Below are 25,246 nucleotides of genomic sequence, written 5' to 3' on the forward strand. Positions count from 1 at the left end.
TTGAAGGTTCATGGTCAGACATTTGATCACAGTACCTAAGAAATAAACTCTTTGAGACAAAAATATGTCAGGCTGCAGATAAAAACATATAATGTAATGTTAAACAGAGAAATCCAGAAGTCAACCCAAAGGAGGAAAACAGTAGATCAAAACCGCAGTGATATTAGACAGACAAGAGAGGCAGAGACAGCAGTGAATAACTAAGACCATGATCTTACATGACTGTGTGTACCTGATGCTGTCAGTTCTACAAATATTTAACTCAATACTAACTCTCATGTGTGGTCACATTGCCCGTTTTACTAAAGGAAGTAATCTTCATGCTCTGAGTTAGGATTATGTTAACTCCACAATAAGAGGATATTATTGTCTATGAACTTCTTTTAGATCAGTCCAAACTATGAAGAAAACTTTGAAACTTCCATTCATCTTTTGTCATCTGAGACCAACTTTTTGCTCCGTAACATCCTCATGGCATTTTTCACTTCTGCATTCCTCAGTGTATAGATCAGACGGTTGATCAAAGGTGCTCCAAGTGTGTAAAACACAGTTATCATCTTATCCATGGAGAAGATGGTTGCAGGGCAAGTGTATATAAATATGCAAGGACCAAAGAACAAAATAACCTCAATGATGTGGAAGATGCAGGTGGAGAGGGCTTTTTTCCTCCCCTCAGCACTGTGGTTTCTCAGAGAATGCAAGATGATAGCATAGGAGAACTGTATTACAAAACTGACTGTACAGATGGCTCCGCTGTTGGACACCAAGAGTAAGTTTGTCTCATAGGTGTCTGTACAGGCCAATTGTAACAAAGACTGCAAATCACATAGATAACGATCAATCACATTGGGACCACAGAAAGGTAAACTCAGAGCCAGAAAAATCTGATCTAAAGAATGCACAATGGACCCCACCCAGGCCACAGCCACCAGTACACCACAGACTTGATGGCTTATGATGGTCGTGTAGTGCAGGGGCTTACAGATGGCCACACAGTGGTCAACAGCCATGAGGACAAAGATGAAGATCTCCAGGCAGCCAAAGAAATGGAATGAAAAAACTTGGACTATGCACTCATTGAAAGAGATAGTGGCATTCTTCAAAAGGGCATCAGCAATCATCCTAGGGGCTATGCATGTAGAGAAGCAGGTGTCAGATAAAGGTAAATGGAAAAGGAAGAAATACATTGGACTCCCAAGTGCCTTGCTGGTCTTGATGGTGGTAATAATCAGAAAGTACCCCAACAAGGTCCCCAAATAGAAAATCAAGAAAGTGGTAAACACTATTTTCTTCCTAATAGGATCTTGTGTCAACCCAAGCAGAGTAAACTCAGTCACATTATTATTCAGCTGCATGATCTTATCAATGCAGAGAAGGGGTGAGTGTTAATGCTTTATCTGCAAAATATAGAAAAGAATTAATTCATGGTATGATATGTGATTTTAAAAAACATTTTAAGTGAGATAAATATTCTTCATCATGGACATTTCACTTGTGGTTTCTTAACAAGGCACCTCACATGTAATTTGTAATGACAACTTCATGGGGTCATTATGAGTCTCTTGTAAGATTGTGAAAAGTAAATTTTCTATCAGATTAGATCAGTCGCTAAGTCGTGTCCGACTCTTTGTGAACCCATGAATCAGCACTCCAGGCCTCCCTGTCCATCACCAACTCCCGGAGTTCACTCAGATTCACGTCCATCGAGTCAGTGATGCCATCCAGCCATCTCATCCTCTGTCGTCCCCTTCTCCTCCTGCCCCCAATCCCTCCCAGCATCAGAGTCTTTTCCAATGAGTCAACTCTTTGCATGAGGTGGCCAAAGTACTGGAGTTTCAGCTTTAGCATCATTCCTTCCAAAGAAATCCCAGGGCTGATCTCCTTCAGAATGGACTGGTTGGATCTCCTTGCAGTCCAAGGGACTCTCAAGAGTCTTCTCCAACACCACAGTTCAAAAGCATCAATTCTTCGGCGCTCAGCCTTCTTCACAGTCCAACTCTCACATCCATACATGACCACAGGAAAAACCATAGCCTTGACTAGACGAACCTTTGTTGGCAAAGTAATGCCTCTGCTTTTGAATATGCTATCTAGGTTGGTCATAACTTTCCTTCCAAGGAGTAAGCATCTTTTAATTTCATGGCTGCAGTCACCATCTGCAGTGATTTTGGAGCCCAGAAAAATAAAGTCTGACACTGTTTCCACTGTTTCCCCATCTATTTCCCATGAAGTGATGGGACCGGATGCCATGATCTTCGTTTTCTGAATGTTGAGCCTTAAGCCAACTTTTTCACTCTCCACTTTCACTCTCATCAAGAGGCTTTTTAGTTCCTCTTCACTTTCTGCCATAAGGGTGGTGTCATCTGCATATCTGAGGTTATTGATATTTCTCCTGGCAATCTTGATTCCAGCTTGTGTTTCTTCCAGTCCAGCATTTCTCCTGATGTACTCTGCATATAAGTTAAATAAACAGGGTGACAATATACAGCCTTGACATACTCCTTTTCGTATTTGGAACCAGTCTGTTGTTCCATGTCCAGTTCTAACTGTTGCTTCCTGACCTGCATACAAATTTCTCAAGAGGCAGATCAGGTGGTCTGGTATTCCCATCTCTTTCAGAATTTTCCACAGTTTATTGTGATCCACACAGTCAAAGGCAGATAAAATAAAATAAATAAAAATAAAATAAATAATAAGATAAAATAAAATAAAATAAAAGGCACAGTCAAATAAAAAAATATTACCTTTATTCTATCTCATAATTTAGAATTCAATATGAATTGGTGGGAATAGATTAAGTGAATAGGTGAATAAATGACATGCAGAGGATTTTCAGAGCAGTGAAAACACTCTGTATCATACTATTGATATAATGATGGTCACATATCATTATACTTTTCTCCAAATTCATGAAATATACAAGAGAGAACCCTGAGGTAAACTATGGACTTTGGGTTATTATGTGTCAATGTAAGTTCATCATGTGTAACAAATTTGGAACAAATCAACTCTAGGAGAAGCTGATAATGGGAGACACTACATATGTGTAGGGGTAGGGTATATGAGAAACCTGTACATTCCTTTCAATTAAACTGTGAACTTAAAACTGTTCTTAAAAAAAAAAAAAAAACTTTTATTAAAATTTAATCCAATGTATTTACCCCCTGATGTAGAGGCTTCTACATAAAAATGCCAGGTATATCTCTAGAGTGTAATTTCTTGGAGCCATGAGCTACATTGAGGCACGGACTATGACATATTCTTTAGATCAGCCTTACTTAGAGATGCCTTGGGACTCCAGTCCCAGCCTTTGGCTCATGAAGCAGGGCAGGAAAAAAAGTGCATTCTCTGAGGTATATGGCAAACCGTGGTCACTGTCTCCTTCCAATGCAGTCTGTGCTGTCCATGGATGATGCAATGCTTTAATTAGTCAGAACACTTGGTGCCAAAGCATTACCCACTCTAATAGGCACTTTGGTCTATCAACTCCCCAGTGACAACTTCTTTTATCAACCAGTGGCTTCTTGACAAGAAATTTAGACTTGATCCTACTGTAGAGCTACTGAAAATGGCTCCTATTAGCAGGCTGCAATTACCCCAACGTAATAAAAGGTTCTCTGAAGACATTACATCAGCCATCTTGAACGGTGCCCCTGTCTCTAGTGCCCTGCAGTCAGGGATGGAGACGGAGGCCTGTTTCCTTTCTCCCCATCTGTAAGTTCATGCCAACTCTCTGCTTTTATTCAGAACATCTTCCTAAGATCACTCTTCTCCAATTTCCTGTCACTCAGAGCATGGGCATAGGGCCATCTTTACATTCAAGACTGTGTGTCCCTTTGTGAAGTTGTTTGTTTGTATACATGGCACCTAAGGGTACCTTTTCAATGTGTAGCCAATTATTTCTCAAATTTGAGTATTTTTCAAAAAACTGTTAAATAGGTAAGTTCTGAAGTTCATTTTCATGCCTGGTCTTCAGCCAAAATTTTTTATCAACTTAGAATTCAGCATTTGAAAGGTGGAAGAGCTAAACACCAACATTAGTGTCATTTGTGACCTCTCTGCCCCTCTGGGATATGACTGTATAATTTGCTGTCGTGTACAATCTCCATAGTGATGCTATCACACTCAGTCACAAGATTCAGACTCACTGTTAATACACACATATATGTGTGCTCAGTCTCTCAGTCATCTCTTTTTCTGGCTCCATGAACTCTAGTCCACCAGACTCCTCTCTCCATGGAATTCTCCAGGCAAAAATACTAGAGTGGGTTGCCATGTCCTACCTCAGGGATTTTCCTGACCCAGGGGTCAAAATCATGTCTCTTTTGTCTCCTTCATAAGTAGGCAGATTGTTTATTACTGTGCTCCCAGGAAGCCTTAAGATAACATATTTACTCTCAAATACTGGTGAACATTTTAGGTGTGACTAGGAGACAATATCTCCTTATTCATTTCATTTTTTTTTTTCACACCAGTTTCTTGCTGCAAATTAATTAGCAAAATTACCCTATAGGACTTTCACATTTTGTGATATTCAATTGGGTGTGTGTGCATGCTAAAGAAGCTGAAGTTGAATGGTTCTATGAAGACCTAAAAGATCTCTTAGAACTAACACCAAAAATAAATGTCCTTTTCATCATAGGGGACTGGAATTCAAAAGTAGGAAGTCAAGAAGCACCTGGAGTAACAGGCAAAATTGGCCTTGGAGTACAGAATGAAGCAGGGCAAAGGCTAACAGAATTCTGCCAAGAGAATGCACTGGTCATAGCAAACACCCTCTTCCAACAACACAAGAGAAGACTCTACTCATGTACATCACGGAAATCAGATTGATTATATTCTTTGCAGCCAAAGAAGGAGAAGTTCTATACAGTCAGCAAAAACATGACTGACAGCTGACTGTGGCTCAGATCATGAACTCCTTATTGCCAAATTGACTTAATTCAGACTTAAATTGAAGAAAGTAGGGAAAACCACTAGACCACTCAGATATGACCTAAATCAAATCCATAACGATTATACAGTAGAAGTGAGAAATAGATTTAAGGGACTAGAGCTGATAGAAAGAGTGCCTGATGAACTATGGACGGAAGTTCATGACACTGTACAAGAGACAGGGAGCAAGATCATCCTCAAGAAAAAGAAATTCAAATAAGTAAAATGGCTGTCAGAGGAGACCTTACAAAGAGCTGTGAAAAGAAGAGAAGCCAAAGAGCAAAGGAGCAAAGGAAAGATATGCCCATTTGAACGCAGAGTTCCAAAGAATAGCAAGGAGAGAAAAGAAAGCCTTTCTCAGAGATCAATTGCAAAGAAATAGAGGAAAACAATGGAGTGGGAAAGACTAGAGATCTCTTCAAGAAAATTAGAGATACCAAGGGAATATTTCATGTAAAGATGGGCTTGATAAAGGACAGAAATGGTATGGACCTAACAGAAGCTGAAGATATTAAGAAGAGGTGGCAAAAATACACAGAAGAACTCTACAAAAAAAGATCCTCATGACCCAGATAATCACGATGGTGTGATTGCTCACCTAGAGCCAGACATCTTGGAGTGTGAAGTCAAGTGGGCCTTAGGAAGCATCATTACGAACAAAGCTAGTGGAGGTGATGGAATTCCAGTTGAGCTATTTCAAATCTTGAAAGATGATGCTGTGAAAGTGCTGTACTCAATATGCCAGCAAATTTGGAAAACTCAGCTGTGGCCACAGGACTGGAAAAGGTCAGTTTTCATTCCAATCCCAAAGACAGGCAATGCCAAAGAATGCTCAAACTACTGCACAATTGCACTCATCTCACATGCTAGCAAAGTAATGCTCAAAATTCTCCAAGCCAGGCTTCAATAATACATGAACTGTTAACTTCCAGATGCTCAAGCTGGATTTAGAAAAGGCAGAGGAACTAGAGATGAAATTGCCAACATTCACTGGATCATCAAAAAAGCAAAAGAGTTCCAGAAAAACATCTATTTCTGATTTATTGACTATGCCAAAGCCTTTGACTGTGTGGATCACAATAAACTGTGGGAAACTCTGAAAGAGATGGGAATACCAGACCACCTGACCTGCCTCTTGAGAAATCTGTATGCAGGTCAGGAAGCAACAGTTAGAACTGGACATGGAACAACAGACTGGTTCCAAATACAAAAAGGAGTACGTCAAGGCTGTATATTGTCACCCTGCTTATTTAACTTATATGCAGAGTACATCATGAGAAATGCTGAGCTGAATGAAGAAAAAACAGGAATCAAAACTGCTAAGAGAAATATCATTAACCTCAGATATTCAGATGACACCACTCTTATGGTAGAAAGTGAAGAAGAACTAAAGAGCCTTTTGACGAAAGTGAAAGAGGAAAGTGAAAAAGTTGGCTTAAAGCTCAACATTCAGAAAACTAAGATCACGCCATCCAGTCCCATCACTTCATGGCAAATAGATGGAAAAACAGTGGAAACAGTGTCAGACTTTATTTTCTTGGACTCCAAAATCACTGGAGATGGTGACTGCAGCCATGAAATAAAAAGACTCTTACTCCTTGGAATAAAAGTTATGACCAACCTAGACAGCATGTTAAAAAGCAGAGACATCACTTTGCCAACAAAGGTATATCTTGTCAAGGCTATGGTTATTCCAATAGTCATTTATGGATGTGAGAGTTGGATTATAAAGAAAGCTGAGTGCTAAAGAATTGATGCTTTTGAAGTTTGGTGTTGGAGAAGACTCTTGAGAGTCCCTTGAACTGTAAAGAGATCCAATCAGTCCATACTAAAGGAAATCAGTCCTGAATGTTTATTGGAAGGACTGATGTTGAAGCTGAAACTCCAATATTTTGGCAGCCTCATGCGAAGAGCTGACTCATTTGAAAAGACCCTGATGCTGGGAAAGATTGAGATGGTTGGATGGCACCACCGACTCAATGGACATGAGTTTGAGTAAACTCTGGAAGCTGGTGGTGGGCAGGGAGGCCCAGCGTGCTGCGGTCCATAGGGTCACAAGAGTCAGACATGATTGAGCAACTGAACTGCACTGAACTGTGTTCATGCACACACACAGACACACAGACACACACACAGAAAATCCTTTAAAATATATGACATTTATCTCTAAAAATTAACTTTTTGTTTGGTTTGAAGATTGTTATGCAATGATGATTATTGGCAGGGGTCTCTGTGAAATCCTCTAATAAGGTGCTGGCAAAGAGTTATCACAACTGAATAGGAAGAGGAGAAAGAATACTTATGGTGTAGGATGGATCAGTATCAATGCATGGGGTTCTCACCAGGGCATTCTGTAGCATAATTGGCCAAGTGTTCCCAGCTACTGAATTATGACTGAAGAACTGACAACTGCCAAGACTTCCATTCTTGTTGCATGGTGTCAGAGAAGGATGCTGGCTCATCTGAGTATGTAGGGAGACCACTGTGGTATCAGTGGTGTGTAGTAAAGCTAACTCATCATGGGTGATCATCTGAACCAGATCTGAGGAACGTTTTGTGGTGTCCCAGCCTTCTGGGAACATGTGAGCAGAGCTCCTTCCCCCAATTGGATCATAAAAAATCCATAGTAAAGTGTGGTCTCAGATTAGAGTGCCTTTCGATTACATTCGAAGTCTTCAGTAGCTGGCTTTTGGTCATTTTGATGCTAGCTCTGGCGAACTCTAAACTCAGGGCCTGCAAGTTCCATATATGTTGGCATTCCTGTTCCCATCTCAGTCGTCTAAGGCTGGCTGGACGCAAACTGGATCAATGACCTTAGCTACCTTATTTTCTTTAACATCTTTTCCTTTATACTCTCTTTATTATTTACTGTGTCTTTATTTTTAAAACTATGATCTACCATATATGCTATTGTACATTTTGGGAAATTTCCTCCTCCTGATATTTTGAGCTGGCCCAGGAGATATTCTGTTTTAGTTTGTTTGTTTAATTTTCCACTGTCCAAGTGAAGAATTTCCAGAGTGCTTTCTTTGTTTTGTTTTTTTCTTGAAGGATCCCTGACTTAAATGAATTCAGTTCAGTTCAGTTCAGTCGCTCAGTCATGCCCGACTCTTTGTGACCCCATGAATCGCAGAAAGCTGGCCTCCTTGTCCATCACCAACTCCCAGAGTTCACTCAAACTCACGTCCATCGAGTTGGTGATGCCATCCAGCCATCTCATTCTCTGTCATCCCCTTCTCCTCCTGCCCCCAATCCCTCCCAGCATCAGAGTCTTTTCCAGTGAGTCAACTCGTCACATGAGGTGGCCCAAAGTACTGGAGTTTCAGCTTTAGCATCATTCCTTCCAAAGAACACCCAGGACTGATCTCCCTTAGAATGGACTGGATGGATCTCCTTGCAGTCCAAGGGACTCTCAAGAGTCTTCTCCAACACCACAGTTCAAAAGCATCAATTCTTCAGTGCTCAGCTTTCTTCACAGTCCAACTCTCACATTCATACATGACCACTGGAAAAACCATAGCCTTGACTAGACAGACCTTTGTTGGTAGAGTAATGTCTCTGCTTTTGAATATGCTATCTAGGTTGGTCATAACTTTCCTTCCAAGGAATAAGCATCTTTTAATTCATGGCTGCAGTCACCATCTGCAGTGATTTTGGAACCCCCAAAACTAAAGTCTGACACTGTTTCCACTGTTTCCCCATCTATCTGCCATGAAGTGATGGGACTGGATGGCGTGATCTTAGTTTTCTGAATGTTGAGCTTTAAGCCAACTTTCACTCTCCTCTTTCACTTTCATCAAGAGGCTTTTTAGTTCCTCTTCACTTTCTGCCATAAGGGTGGTGTCATCTGCATATCTGAGGTTATTGATATTTCTCCTGGCAATCTTGACTCCAGCTTGTGCTTCTTTCAGCCTAGCGTTTCTCATGATGTACTCTGCATATAAGTTAAATAAGCAGGGTGACAATATACAGCCTTGACGTACTCCTTTTCGTATTTGGAACCAGTCTGTTGTTCCATGTCCAGTTCTAACTGTTGCTTCCTGACCTGCATATAGGTTACTCAAGAGGCAGGTCAGGTGGTCTGGTATTCCCATCTCTTGAAGAATTTTCTACAGTTTAAATGAATTCAATAATTTTAAATGAATTAAAGTTCTTAAAAGTCACTTGTGTTGCTGTTATACATGCTAGAAATCAGACTCTCACATTATTAGAATTCTGACATACTCTAACCACTAATATTTTTCCCAATTTTAAAATGATTTAAATTTTTGAGGACTTTTCTTAGCTCAAAAAGGCAATAACAGACTTCCCCATATATAGCCAACAAACTCTAAATATTCAAATAAATTATCAATCTATTTTCCTATTTTTTAAATTATTTAAGAAATCACAATTTTCTTTGAGCTATTTAATTCTCACAGCTTTCATGACTGCCACTCATCTTGGAGAAATTCGCCCTTGCAAAGATAAATATATGCATATACTTCAAAGTGAAAGTGAAAGTGTTAGTGGCTCAGTCCTGTTTGACTCTTTGCCACCCCATGGACTGTAGCCTGCCAAGCTTCTCTGTCCGTGGAAGAACCTGAGAGGCCCCAGCTCAATCCCTGGGTCAGGAAGATCCCCTGAAGAAGGGAATGGCTACACATTCTAACATTCTTGCCTGGAGAATTCCATGGACAGAGGAGCCTGGCTGGCTACAGTCCCTGGAGTAGCAAAGAGTAGGACACAACTGAGTGACTAACACTTTCATTATGTATACCTCAACTGGCATAAAAAATGTTAACACACAGAAGATGCATGGAGGCTCAGATTCCCAGAACTTTCCCAGCTGCTGTCATTCTCTACTTGCTGAATGTAACAAACTTAATGGAAAACCAGAGTGGCAATAGCCACAAATGCCCTCGAATCCAACCACCAACCTACCCCATAATCATAGAGTTTTAAATAATCTAAGGCAAGATGAGTTTCTGTGCTCACTGAAATCCTCAAACACGTTGGATCATAGGAAGCTGAGCTCTCCTGAAAGCATGAGGCTAGGTTCCTTGATTACCCATGCCTTTGCCTAAATACTCACATAGCTAGAAGAAGTTCCCAAAATATAAAACACAGGACCTTTTTCTCACTATAGGTTTAAGAAAATGGCTACTTTTACCATTCTTCTTTCCTTCTCACTTGTTCTCATTCCTTAAACTTTTCCATTTTCTGTATCTCTAGATTTCAAAACAACTTAAATCTGGCAGAAAGCTATTGTTACTCCACTAAGAGAAGTCCCCAGAACACTATTTATTGTTGATTTTATTCAAAATATTTCTTGCTAACTATTGGCACTTACTCCTTGGAAGAAAAGTTATGACCAACCTAGATAGTATATTGAAAAGCAGAGACATTACTTTGCCAACAAAGGTCTGTCTAGTTAAGGCCATGGTTTTTCCAGTGGTCATGAATGGATGTGAGAGTTGGACTGTGAAGAAAGCTGAGCACCGAAGAATTGATGCCTTTGAACTGTGGTGTTGGAGAAGACTCTTGAGAGTCCCTTGGACTGCAAGGAGATCCAACCAGTCCATTCTAAAGGAGATCAGCCCTGGGATTTCTTTGGAACGAATGATGCTAAAGCTGAAACTCCAGTACTTTGGCCACCTCATGAAAAGAGTTGACTCATTGGAAAAGACTCTGATGCTGTGAGGGATTGGGGGCAGGAGGAGAAGGGGACGACAGAGGACGAGATGGCTGGATGGCATCACTGACTCGATGGATGTGAGTCTGAGTTAACTCCAGGAGTTGGTGATGGACAGGGAGGCCTGGCCTGCTGTGTGCGATTCATGGGGTCTCAAAGAGTCGGACATGACTGAGCGACTGAACTGAACTGAACTGATTCTTATAATGAGGGCTTTCCTTGGTGGATCAGATGGTAAAGAATCTGCCTGCAATGCAGAAGATCAGGGCTCAATTGCTCGATGTTCCAGGGTCAGGAACATCCCCTGGAGGAAAGAATGGCAACCCACTCCAGTATTCTTGCTTGGAAAATTCCATAGACAGAGGAGCCTGGTGGGCTACAATCCATGAATATTGCAAAGAGTCAGATATGACTGAGCAATTAACTCTTTCACTTTCATTCCTCTAATAGCCAAATTCTACTGGTAGGACTTATAATTGCAAATGTGGTTCAAGTCAGTTTTAATGGGATAGGTTGTTAAAATTGCTTATCTTGATACGTTCAGTTCAGTCGCTCAGCCATGTCTGACTCTTTGCAACCCCGTGGACTGCAACCTGCCAGGCTTCCCTGTCAATCACCAACACCCAGAGCATGCTCAAACTCATGTCCATCAAGTCAGTGATTGTCATCCAACAGTCTCATCCTCTGTTGTCCCCTTCTCTCCCTGCCTTCAAATTTTCCAAGTATCAGGGTCTTTTCCAATGAGTCAGTTCTTCTCATCAGGTGACCAAAGTATTGGAGTTTCAGCTTCAGCATCAGTCCTTCCAATTAATATTCAGGACTGATTTCCTTGAGGATTGACTGGTTGGATCTCCTTGCAGTCCAAGGGACTCTCCAGAGTCTTCTCCAACACCACAGTTCAAAAGTATCAATCTTGATGAGTAACTCTTCCAGTTCCACATTCCTTTTCATCATTATTAGGAACATTTTCTATACTGCACAGTCATAAAATAATTTGGCCATAGTTTTCTCTGCCACTTTGACAGGTACTTTTCATTTAAAGATTTATATATTTTTATTTACCATGGTAAAAAGAATGTGTTTCAGATAGGTACACATTTTCCTAGCAACTTTTTTGAATAGTTTTTTTTCCCCAGTAATTTGAGATATTGCTTTAACCTTATTCCAAAATCTCTTATCCACTGTGTCCTCTTTTTTTAAAGCTTTTTGTGTGTGTGTGATGCAGACCATTTTCTAAAGTCTTTATTGACGTTTGTTCCAATATTTCTTCTGTTTTATGTTTGGGTTTTTTGGCTTTAAGGTATGTGGGATCTCAGCTATCCAACCAGGAACTGAACTCACACCCCTTGCATGGGAAAGTGAAGTCTTAAATTCAGGTAAGTCTTATATCCATTATGTGCAATTTCAGGGGTTTGTTTTCAGTTTATATGATATGCCTATTCTATTGTTAATACCACATTTTTATAGTCATTGTAGCTGTCTGCTATATTTTTGGTACCTGGTAGGTTTTCCCTTCACTTTTGTCCAGAGTTACAAGCCCATATTTTGGATATTTATTTTTCAACATGAATAAACTTATTTGACTAAAAATGTATTATTAATGATTTTATAGGAGAACAACTCTTTAATGTGTAAACAACACTGTAGAGGAACTAAAAAGCCTCTTGAAGAAAGTGAAAGAGGAGAGTGAAAAAGTTGGATTAAAGCTCAACATTCAGAAAACTAAGATCATGGCATCTGGTCCCATCACTTCATGGCGAATAGATAGGGAAACAGTGGAAACAGTGTCAGACTTTAGTTTTGGAGGTTCCAAAATCACTGCAGATGGTGACTGCAGCCATGAATTAAAAGACACTTACTCCTTGGAAGGAAAGTTATGACCAACCTAGATAGTATATTCAAAACCAGAGACATTATTTTTCCAACAAAGATCCGTCTAGTCAAGGCTATGGTTTTTCCAGTGGTCATGTATGGATGTGAGAGTTGGACTGTGAAGAAAGCTGAGCGCCGAAGAATTGATGCCTTTTAACTGTGGTGTTGGAGAAGACTCTTGAGAGTCCCTTGGACTGCAAGGAGATCCAACCAGTCCATTCTAAAGGACATCAGTCCTGGGTGTTCTTTGGAGGGAATGATGCTAAAGCTGAAACTCCAGTACTTTGGCCACCTCATGCGAAGAGTTGACTCATTGGAAAAGACTCTGATGCTGGGAGGGATTGGGGGCAAGAGGAGAAGGGGACGACAGAGGATGAGATGGCTGGATAGCATCATCGACTTAATGGACGTAAGTTTGAGTGAGCTCCGGGAGTTGGTGATGGACAGGGAGGCCTGGCGTGCTGCAATTCATGGGGTCACAAAGAGTCGGAGATGACTAAGCGACTGAACTGAACTAAACTGAACACTGTGGAGAGCTGAGATCGTAAGGATGTTGAGTATCTTTAGGATATTAGGCAAAATTAGTTCCTAGAAGAAGTAATCCTAGGAACTCACACAGTACCTGTAATACTTGTGGTTTCCTACCCATCAAAATAGAAAACTGCTTAAGTCACTGGGCACCAGGTATAGTATTCAGAAATGCATTGTTTCTATAGTGAGGAAGAATTCACCATAACCTAATCATAAATTCTGGATGATCTGTGCATTGATATAAGCGGGGTATTAAAGTGAAGTGAAAGTGAAAGTCACTCAGTCATGTCTGACTCTTTGCAACCCCTAGACTATACAGTCCATGGAATTCCTCAGGCCAGAATATTGGTGTGGGTAGCCTTTCCCTTCTCCAGGGGATCTTGCCGACCCAGGGATTGAACCCTGGTTTCCTGCATTGCAGGTAGATCCTTTAACATCTGATCCACCAAGGAAGCCCCCAACCCCCATTATAAGAATAGTTAGCAACAAATATGTGGGATAAAATCAAGAATAAATAGTGTTCTGGGGACTGCTCTTAGGGGAGTAATACTAACTTTCTGCCAGATTTAAGTTGTTTTGAAATGTGGAGAATTTGCCAAATACAGTATTCATAAAATTCTTTTTTTTATTATTTTATTTTATTTTTAAACTTTACATAATTGTATTAGTTTTGCCAAATATCAAAATGAATCCGCCACAGGTATACATGTGTTCCCCATCCTGAACCCTCCTCCTTCCTCCCTCCCCATTCCATCCCTCTGGGTCGTCCCAGTGCACCAGCCCCAAGCATCCAGTATCGTGCATCGAACCTGGGCTGGCAACTCGTTTCATACATGATATTTTACATGTTTCAATGCCATTCTCCCAAATCTTCCCACCCTCTCCCTCTCTCTCAGAGTCCATAAGACTGTTCTATACATCAGTGTCTCTTTTGCTGTCTCGTACACAGGGTTATTGTTACCATCTTTCTAAATTCCATATATATGCGTTAGTATAGTGTATTGGTGTTTTTCTTTCTGGCTTACTTCACTCTGTATATTCATAAAATTCTTAACTGAAGTACAACACTTCTGTTCAGACTCTTTAGGGGGAAAAAAAAAATAGCGAGAAAGACTTTTAACCTGGAGGAAAAAGGAAAAGCTTATTACAACAGAGTTCTCTAAGTTCTCTACACATTTTTTAATATAAATTTATTTATTTTAATTGGAGGTTAATTACTTTACAATATTGTACTGGTTTTGCCTTACATCAACATAAATCATCACAGGTGTACACATGTTCCCCATCCTGAACCCCTCTCCCACATCCCTCTCCATACCATTCCTCTGGGTCATCCCAGTGCACCAGCCCCAAGCATCCTGTATCATTCATTGAACCTGGACTGGCAATTTGTTTCATATATGATATTATACATTTTTCAATGCCATTTTCCCAAATCATCCCACCCTCACCCTCTCCCACAGAGTCCAAAAGACTGTTCTATACATCAGTGTCTCTTTTGCTGTCTCACATACAGGGTTATCACTACCATCTTTCTAAATCCCATAAGTATGCATTAGTATACTGTATTGGTGTTTTTCTTTCTGGCTTATTTCACTCTGTATAATAGGCTCCAGTTTCATCCAACTCATTAGAACTGATTCAAATGTATTCTTTTTGATGGCTGAGTAATACTCCATTGTGTATATGTACCACAGCTTTCTTATTCATTCATCTGCTGATGGACATCTAGATTGCTTCCATATCCTGGCTATTATAAACAGTGCTGTGATGAACATCGGGGTACATGTGTCTCTTTCAATTCTGGTTTCCTCAGTGTGTATGCCCAGCAGTGGGCTTGCTGGGTCATAAGGCAGTTCTATTTCCAGTTTTTTAAGGAATCTCCACACTGTTCTCCATAGTGGCTGTACTAGTTTGCATTCCCACCAACAGTGTAAGAGGGTTCCCTTTTCTCCACACCCTCTCCAGCATTTATTGCTTGTAGACTTGTAGACTTGGATCACAGCCATTCTGACTGGCATGGAATGGTACCTCATTGTGGTTTTGATGTATATTTCTCTGATAATGAGTGACGTTGAGCATCTTTTCATGTGTTTGTTAGCCATCTGTATTCTTCTTTGGAGAAATGTCTGTTTAGTTCTTTGGCCCATTTTTTGATTGCGCCGTTTATTTTTCTGGAATTGAGCTGCAGGAGTTGCTTGTATATTTTTGAGATTAGTCCTTTGTCAGTTGCTTCATTTGCTATTATTTTCTCCCACTCTGAAGGCTGTCTTTTCACCTTGCTTGTAGTTTCCTTTGTTGTGCAGAAGCTTTTAATTTTAATTAGGTCCCATTTGTTTATTTTTGCTTTTATTTCCAGTATTCTGGGAGGTGGGTCATAGAGAATCCTGCTGTGATGTATGTCGGAGAGTGTTTTGCCTATGTTCTCCTCTAAGAGTTTGATAGTTTCTGGTCCTACATTTAGATCTTTAATCCATTTTGAGTTTATTTTTGTGTATGGCGTTAGAAAGTGTTCTAGTTTCATTCTTCTACAAGTGGTTGACCAGATTTCCCAGTACCACTTGTTAAAGAGATTGTCTTTAATTCATTGTATATTCTTGACTCCTTTGTCAAAGATAAGATGTCCATAGGTGCGTGGATTTATCTCTGGGCTTTCTATTTTGTTCCATTGATCTATATTTCTGTCTTTGTGCCAGTACCATACTGTCTTGATGACTGTGGCTTTGTGGTACAGCCTGAAGTCAGGCAGGTTGATTCCTCCAGTTCCATTATTCTTTCTCAAGATTGCTTTGGCTATTCGAGGTTTTTTGTATTTCCATACAAATTATGAAATTATTAGTTCTAGCTCTGTGAAAAATACCGTTGGTAGCTTGATAGGGATTGCATTGAATCTATAGATTGCTTTGGGTAGTATACTAATTTTCACTATATTGATTCTTCTGATCCATGAACATGGTATATTTCTCCATCTATTAGTGTCCTCTTTGATTTCTTTCACCAGTGTTTTATAATTTTCTATATATAGGTCTTTAGTTTCTTTGGGTAGATATATTCCTAAGTATTTTATTCTTTCCATTGCATGGTGAAAGGAATTATTTCCTTAATTTCTCTTTCTATTTTCTCATTATTAGTGTATAGGAATGCAAGGGATTTCTGTATGTTGATTTTATATCCTGCAACTTAAAGTGGAGAATTTGTCACATATGAGGACAAATAAGCTAAGTCAATAGTATGATAAATGCTCAGATAAATATCAGTTCCCAGGATTATTTCCTAAACAGATAGGGAGACAAATCACACAATCCAAACTCTGCACAGATTAGGATAATCTGTTTACTGATGATTTCTGCAGTTTCTACAACCCTTTGGTTAATTTGACACTTTCCCACAAGGTGGTGCTCAACTAAAATAGTGAGCTAAATCCAACTTCATATTTCACCTAGAAATTTTATAGATTTGCCTGTCTTCAGATAAGTGCTAGAAGACTGTGTGAATTTTTCACTATATTGTGATTCATCCTGTGAGTAGTATTTCAGACTACACTGACCAATCTGTCCTTAAGTTCTTGACCTGGATATCAAGTGAGTCAAAGCTGGTAAACCGTCACACTGCAGTTTCAGTCTCCATCTCTTCTCTTACTGTTCTAAAGTGCTTACAGGACTATTAGGACCCTCAGTGATAAAGGGCTATATATGCTAGAGCAATATTCCCATCTTTTCCTCTGTCTTTAAAATCCAAAAACCTTTTTCCCTTTCTTGAGTCTCAATCAATGTCTTTACCTTTTAGTTCAGGGAATGTTTGATGCAATTAGAAATAATCTTTGCAAATTCACTTCACTCTGTCTGCTCACCTCCTGTATCTGCACCCATATAATCAGCCTCCCTACCTGATATAGAATTCAGCTCCCTGTGAACTCTCAGTTCTACTATCTCAAGCCAATACCTCCAATTGTGTACCAGATTTCATTTCCTCCTGCCATGTAAGAGCAATGGTCTGATAATTCTCCTCTTGCAACCACTCCAGTATTTTTGTCTGGAGAATTCATGGACAGAGGAGTCTGGCAGGCTACAGTCCATGGGGCTGCAAAGAGTCAGACATGGCTGAGTGACTAACACTCCACCTTAGCAACATTTGTTCTTTGTAATATCATTTCCAAAGGCATGAAACATCTTGTGTGGTTTTTCTTTAATCTCAAAATGTCATTATTTAAAACTCTACTCTCTTTCCAAATACTTTTTTTTCCCATTAATTTCTTTCCCTTCCTTGCAAAATGTGTCAGGAGAGTTTTTACACTTCCTCTATATTATTCATTTTCTCTCACTCCATCTCAAGCCAAAATGAGGCAGGCTTCCCCAACACTCTACCTTAACAAATTTTCTTTGGCAATATTGTAAATGACTTTTACCTTGCTAAATCCATTGCTAAATTAATTGCTATTTTCTTGGTACACTTATTTCATTGGGTTTCAATTGACTTGGCTTTCTTTTTTTTTTTTTTTAATTTTATTTTATTTTTAAACTTTACATAACTGTATTAGATTTGCCAAATATCAAAATGAATCCGCCACAGGTATACATGTGTTCCCCATCCTGAACCCTCCTCCCTCCTCCCTCCCCATTCCATCCCTCTGGGTCGTCCCAGTGCACCAGCCCCAAGCATCCAGTATTGTGCATCGAACCTGGACTGGCATCTCATTTCATACATGATATTTTACATGTTTCAATGCCATTCTCCCAAATCTTCCCACCCTCTCCCTCTCCCACAGAGTCCATAAGACTGTTCTATACATCAGTGTCTCTTTTGCTGTCTCGTACACAGGGTTATTGGTTTATAACAGCCAGGACATGGAAGCAACCTAGATGTCCATCAGCAGATGAATGGATAAGAAAGCTGTGGTACATATACACAATGGAGTATTATTCAGCCATTAAAAAGAATACATTTGAATCAGTTCTAATGAGGTGGATGACTTGGCTTTCTTGATGTTCCTCCTACTTGACAGGTCACTCTTCATTCTCCTTTGTTGATTCTGTCTTTCTTCTCTATGTAAGTTTTCAGTACCCTAGGGCTTTGTCCAAGTCCCCTTTTTCCTTCTGTCAATGTTTACTACCTCAATAAATACATTCAGGCCTATAGCTTTAAAAGTTATCTAAAGGAGATCAGTCCTGGGTGTTCATTGGAAGGACTGATATTGAAGCTGAAACTCCAATTCTTTGGCCACCTGATGAGAAGGGCTAACTCATTCGAAAAGACCCTGATGCTGGGAAAGATTGAGGGTGAGAGGAGAAGGGGATGACAGAGTACGAGATGGATGAATGGCATCACCGACTCAATGGACATGTGTTTGGGTGGACTCCGGGAGTTGGTGATGGACGGGGAGGCCTGGCTTGCTGCGGTTCATGGGGTTGCAAAGAATCAAACACGACTGAGAGATTGAACTGAATTGAACTGAACTGCTGAATGTTCACAAATGTATAACAGCATCCGAGATCATGGTCCCTAATTTGAGTCTCATATATGTACCTGTCTGTCCAAATCTCTACTTTGTTGTTTAATAATCATCTCACATTTTAAATGTAAAAAATGAACTCCTGATTCCAGTTCCACTCACCATCACCCCATCCTCACCACCATGCTATTCTCTTAGAGAAGGATTCCTCTTCTCAGTTGATGGTAACTCCATCCTATCAATGTGATAATGAAAGTATTAGTTTCTCAGTCATGCCTGACTCTTTGTGACCCTATGGACTGTAGCTCACCAGGCTCCTCTGTCCATGGAATTCTCCAGGCAAGAATACTGGAATAGGTAGCCATTCCCTTCTCCAGGGGATCTTCCAGACCCAGAAATCAAACCTGGGTCTCTCCCATTGCAGGCAGATTCTTCATTATCTGAACCACCAGGGAAGCCCCTTCTTATGAATTTAATATCTGAGGCCAAAAACTTTAAGTAACTCCTCAGTTTTCTCTTCCTACCCACATCCAGTTTGACACAAAATTATGCTGGTTCTACTTTCACAATATATCCATAACTCAACATTTCAGAGCAAGTCACATTTAGTTATCACTTAGATCACTGAAATTCACTCCCTAACCCATCTCCCTAATTCTATAATTGCTGCCCCAACTTCACCACAGTCAGCCCTTTTTGAGCAGTCAGAGTGACCCTGTCACAGACAAAAGTCAAGTCTTGCTCTTTTCTCTGATGAGAGCTCTCTAATATTTCTCATTTTCACTCTCATCAGCAACGAGTCATTAATGCAACCTGTCAGGCACCATGTGAAGGGACTGTATCTTTTGCTATTCCTGAGCTCCCACCTCACTGGCCAATTTACTGTTTCCTGAACCCACTGGACACATGACTTCCTGTGGCTGTCCTCATGGCTGACTCTCTTATCCTCTTGCAATATTTATTCAATTAATATATGCTTCATGAAGACTATCTTGATCATGCATTTAAAATTGCAGACTGCACCCTAGCACTAATGATCTTCCTTACAATATGCTACTTTTTAATTTTTTATAATACATATAAGCATAATGAAACATGATGGCCACTTGTTTGTGTGTGTATTTAGTCACTCAGTCGTGTCTGACTCTTTGCAACCCTATGGACTGTCCATGGGTTGTTTTTTTTTCAGGCAAGAATACAGGAGTGGGCTGCCATTCCCTTCTACAGGGGATTTGCCAATATCCACTTTCATGATTGTAATTGTAATTAGCAATTTCTCTCTCCTTCTCTAGAATCTGAATTTACGAAGGGGAAGGAATCTTTACTTGTTCTGTTCACTGTTTTAGCTCAAGCACCTAAAATATGTCTGGCACACAGTAGCTAATCAATAAATATTTGTGAGAAGAATTAAATTTTTTCTAAAATGTATAGAACCAGAAAATTAAAAAATGTGGTAGATGTAGATCTTTAGTCATACATAGTGAAAATAAACTGAATGAATCTACTAGACTTCAAAGAGTCACAAAAACATTTGCAAAACTTTTCAAAATATTTTCAAAACAGTCCATTATAAATAGCTGTAAACCATATGTATTTTAAAAATAATAGTTACTTAATAAATTTGAAATATTGAGTGTTAGATAAAATGATCACATTGTTGCTGTATTTTTAGCCAAATGTCTTAGAATTCAAAACTAGACACTAAGGATGTAAACAATTCCAGTTACCAAGAAAATCCTATTCTGCCTTCTTTTTTTGTCCCCTTTACTACTTTTTTTTAAAGCCTTTAAATAACTCCTTGTATGAAAAACTGATTCTTGTGAATAATTCTAGTCTGTATTTTAAACATGTACTTAACACTTTGCATTGGTTCTCTAGACCTCTATTCCACCTACCTTCACTTTGGAAATCTTTGGAATGCTATAAGTCCTGTTCCTTCCACTCCCTAAATCTTGACCTCTGTAAATTAGATTCTTCCCTTTATATGCACTGTTGAGAGACTTGTAAGGTGATACCGCAGAGTCCATCTACAATCAACTATTGGCAATTTATACACAAAAAAGACTCACAAGAGATAAGTAATTTTCTTTATGCCCAAAGTTCCACAGCTGCTCAGGAGTGGTATTAAAGTATTTCAGTTCATATCTTTAAACTTCAATTCAATGTCCAGAGTGCTAAAATGTAGCTTTTTCAGTGTATAAGTTTCTGTAGATAATATTTGGTTAACTGACTTCAATTACAGCTTCAGCCATTAAAAATAATTTGACTAACTAGCTAGAAAAGCATCACAAAATTACAAAAGCACTTAATCATTTGTATATTTTAGCAATCATGTCTTTCTGTGAAAATGTAAAATTCCTGGGAAATCATCTGATAGTCATTTCCTACCTGGGAGCCGAGGATATAACCATGGCCAAGTCAGGATCAGCACTGGAGAAGTATTGAAGAAATATCATTTACACCAGGGCATAAAGCAAATTTACACCAGGTCATAAAACACATTTCTTGATGAGAGTGAAAGAGGAGAGTAAAAAAATTTGGCTTAAAGCTCAACATTCAGAAAACTAAGATCATGGCATCTAGTCCCATCACTTTATGGCAAATAGATGGAGAAACAGTGAAAACAGTGGCTGACTTTATTTTCTTGGGCCCCAAAATCACTGCAGATGGTGATTGCAGCCATGAAATTAAAAGACACTTATTCCTCAGAAGGAAAGTTATGACCAATCTAGAAGCATGTTAAAAAGCAGAGATATTACTTTGACAACAAAGGTCCGTCTAGTCAAGGCTATGGTTTTTCCAGTGGTCATGTATGGATGTGAGAGTTTGACTATAAGGAAAGCTGAATGCAGAATTGACGCTTTTGAACTGTGCTGTTGGAGAAGACTCTTGAGAGTCCTTTGGACTACAAGAAGATCCAACCAGTCCATTCTAAGAGAGATCAGTCCTGGGTGTTCATTGGAAGGACTGATGTTGAAGCTGAAACTCTGTTAGTTTGGCCACCTGATGCGAAGAGCTGACTCATTTGAAAAGACCCTAATGTTAGGAAAAGCAAAGGAGAAAAGGAAAGATATAAGCATCTTAATGTAGAGTTGCAAAGAATAGCAAGAAGAGATAAGAAGTCTTTCCTCAGGGATCAATGTAAAGAAATAGAGGAAAACAACAGAATGGGAAAGACTAGAGATCTCTTCAAGAAAATTAGAGATGCCAAGGGAACATTTCATGCAAAGATGGGCTTGGTAAAGGACAGAAATGGTATGGACCTAACAGAAGCAGAAGATATTAAGAAGAGGTGGCAAGAATACACAAAAGACTGTACAAAAAAGATCTTCACGACCAAGGTAATCACGATGGTGTGATCACTCTCCTAGAGCCAGACATTTTGGAGTGTGAAGTAAAGCCAGCCTTAGAAAGCATCATTATGACCAAAGCTAGTGGAGGTGATGGAAATCCAGTTAAGCTATTTCAAATCTTGAAAGATGATGCTGTGAAAGTGCTGCACTCAATATGCCAGCAAATTTGGAAAACTCAGCTGTGGCCACAGGACTGGAAAAGGTCAGTTTTCACTCCAATCCCAAAGAAAGGCAATGCCAAAGAATGCTCAAACTACTGCACAATTGCACTCATCTCACATGCTAGTAAAGTACTGCTGAAAACTCTCCAAGTCAGGCTTCAGTAATACGTGAACCATGAACTTCCAAATGTTCAAGCTAGTTTTAGAAAAGGCAGAGGAACCAAAGATCAAATTGCCAACATCTGCTGGATCATGGAAAAAGCAAGAAAGCTGCAGAAAAACATCTACTTCTGCTTTATTGACTATGCTGAAGCCTTTGACTGTGTGGATCACAATAAACTCTGGAAAATTCTGAAAGAGATGGGAATACCAGACCACCTGACCTGCCTCTTGAGAAATCTGTATGCAGGTCAGGAAGCAACAGTTAGAACTGGACATGGAACAACAGACTGGTTCCAAATAGGAAAAGGAGTACATCAAGGCTGTATATTGTCACCCTGCTTATTTAACTTATATGCAGAGTACATCATGAGAAACACTGGGCTGGAAGAAGCACAAGCTGGAATCAAGATGGCCGAAAGAAATATCAATAACCTCAGATATGCAGATGACACCACTCTTATGGCAGAAAGCGAAGAAGAACTAAAGGGCCTCTTGATGAAAGTGAAAGTGGAGAGTGAAAAAGTTGGCTTAAAGCTTAACATTCAGAAAACGAAGATCATGGCATCTGGTCCAACACTTCATGGCAAATAGATGGGGAAACAGTGGAAACAGTGGCTGACCTTATTTTTTGGAGCTCCCAAATCACTGCAGATGGTGATTGCAGCCATTAAATTAAAAGACGCTTACTCCTTGGAAGGAAAGTTATGACCAACCTAGATAGCATATTCAAAAGCAGAGATATTACTTTGCCAACCAAGGTCCGTCTAGTCAAGGCTATGGTTTTTCCAGTGGTCATGTATGGATGTGAGAGTTGGACTTTGAAGCAAGCTGAGAGCCGAAGAATTGATGCTTTTGAACTGTGGTGCTGGAGAAGACTCTTGCGAGTCCCTTGGATTGAAAGGAGATCCAACCAGTCCATCCTAAAGAAGACCAGTCCTGGGTGTTCTTTGGAAGGACTGATGCTGAGGCTGAAACTCCAATACTTTGGCCATCTCATGCAAAAGTTGACTCATTGGAAAATATCCTGATGCTTGGAGGTTTTGGGGGCAGGAGGAGAAGGGGACGACAGAGGACGAGATGGCTGGATGGCATCACCGACTCGATGCACATGAGTTTGGGTGAACTCCAGGAGTTGGCGATGGACTCGGAAGTCTGGTGTGCTGCAATTCATTGGGTCACTAAGAGTCGGACACGACTGAGTGACTGAACTGAAGTGAACAGCTTTATTAAATGGTCATCCATTCAGAAGTAAGCAAAGATTAGGGAAGTGCACATGAACTTAAAATACAAAAACAGGTATGTATAAGAAACTAAGAAATATGAAAATAATAATCAACATGATGACCAAAATGTATTAATGTATATACAGATAAATTATGTATCAGTACAGTGAATATCTTTGTTATAACTAGAATTATCTGATTTGAAAAGGAAGTGAGACGTTATTTCCCTGTACATAGGTAGGCAAAGGAAAAGCTTATTTTTATGAGTATTATAGAGGGGAGACAAGCACCAAATAGAGGCTTGACTAGTTGATATTTATGTTCCTTGGGGATCATAGGTTTCTGGGTGTGACATTATGCTATTGACTCTTGAGCCAGAAAGTATATGATACAGACCCAGTAGTTCCAGAGCTGGTTTACCAACAAAATGGATGATAGAAATCAGGGACAAACTATTAAACTTGGATAAGAAATATGACAACAACAACAACAGAAAAACAATAATGTACAAAACCAGAAGTTAAACCTATAGAAAGAACAGGATGTGACTCACAAGCAGAAACATCAAAGAAGACAGCAGATGTGAGGAATGGGCTTGTGCCCCCACAAAGATGATGGAACTTCAAGTTCTTTCTCTGAGACATTGGTTAAAACAATACAGATTTTACTGGGTGCTCATTCTGCCTATTCCCCTAAATGCCCCACTGGAACATATCTATACTGTACACAATAGAATGAGAACACTTTCTCTTTTCCATCAGTCCAATTATACTTAAACTCTGACAGAATTAGCAGTTGGCATCTTCTGCTTTGCCATCTCGAGTCAGACTTTGTTGCACCATAACTTTCTCATGGCCTGTTTGATTTCTGCATTCCTCAGAGTGTAAATCAGAGGATTGAGCAAGGGAGTCACAATAGTGTAAAACACAGCCACCATCTTGTCCACTGGAAATACAGTTAAAGGGCGAGCATATGTGTATATACACAGTATAAAGAATAAGACAATAACAATAATGTGGGAGGTACATGTGGAAAGGGCTTTCCTTCTTCCTTCTCTGCTACAGTTACTCAGAGAACGTAAGATTAAAACATAGGAGATAAGCAGCAACAGGAAACTCACCATGCATATGGTCCCACTGTTAAACACTATGAGTAGGTTGATGACATAAGCATCCACACAGGCAAGTTTCAACAAAGGTTGCATATCACAGAAATAGTGATCAATAACATTGGGGCCGCAGAAGGGTAATTTCAAAGCCAAGAGAATCTGTGCTGAAGAATGCATACAGGCCCCCACCCAGGCCAGTTTCACCAGTGTGTCACAGACACACTGGCTCATGATGGCTGTGTACTGCAGGGGCTTGCAAATGGCCACATAGCGATCAAAGGACATGAGGACAAGTACCAAGATCTCCATACACCCAAAGAAGTGAAATGCAAAGATCTGGGTCATGCACTCATTGAAGGAAATGGCTTTCTTCTCAGATACAGAATCTACAATCAACCTAGGGGCAGTGGTTGTTGAAAAACAGGCATCAGCAAAGGATAAGTAGAAAAGGAAGAAGTACATGGGGCTCTGAAGTGTCTGGCTATATCGTATGGTCATCACAATTATGAAGTTTGCCAACAGAGTCCCAAGGTATAGAAATAAGAAGATAACAGATACTAATTTCTCTTTTAGTAGATTCTGTGTTAACCCAAGCAGGATGAACTCGTTAACACTAGTGTTCATCTCCATGGTTATGGTGAATGTAGAACAGGCACAGCTGAGAAGTGGTTCATCTGCAAAAAAAAAGGTTGGAGAAATGGTGACTTAGCAATTGCAATGTATATGGATGCAGAATTGCAATTTTAGAGTTCTAATTTCATCAAACATATAACTTGGT

General features: G+C 39.8%; 2 protein-coding genes across 2 annotated transcripts; both read right to left on the reverse strand.

Annotated features, from left to right (window-relative positions):
• Positions 1 to 425: 425 nt before the first annotated feature.
• On the reverse strand, positions 426 to 1,355 carry LOC129626179 (olfactory receptor 4C16-like). The gene has a single exon (XM_055545377.1). It carries the CDS (start codon positions 1,353 to 1,355, stop codon positions 426 to 428), a length of 930 nt encoding a protein of 309 aa, XP_055401352.1.
• Positions 1,356 to 24,183: 22,828 nt separating this feature from the next.
• Positions 24,184 to 25,098, reverse strand: LOC129626180 (olfactory receptor 4C11-like). Its single transcript, XM_055545378.1, has one exon. The coding sequence runs from the start codon at positions 25,096 to 25,098 to the stop codon at positions 24,184 to 24,186; it is 915 nt and encodes a 304-aa protein (XP_055401353.1).
• Between the last annotated feature and the right edge of the window lie 148 nt (positions 25,099 to 25,246).

Source organism: Bubalus kerabau, chromosome 13 (assembly GCF_029407905.1).
Source record: "Bubalus kerabau isolate K-KA32 ecotype Philippines breed swamp buffalo chromosome 13, PCC_UOA_SB_1v2, whole genome shotgun sequence".
Taxonomy (NCBI): Eukaryota; Metazoa; Chordata; class Mammalia; order Artiodactyla; family Bovidae; genus Bubalus; species Bubalus kerabau.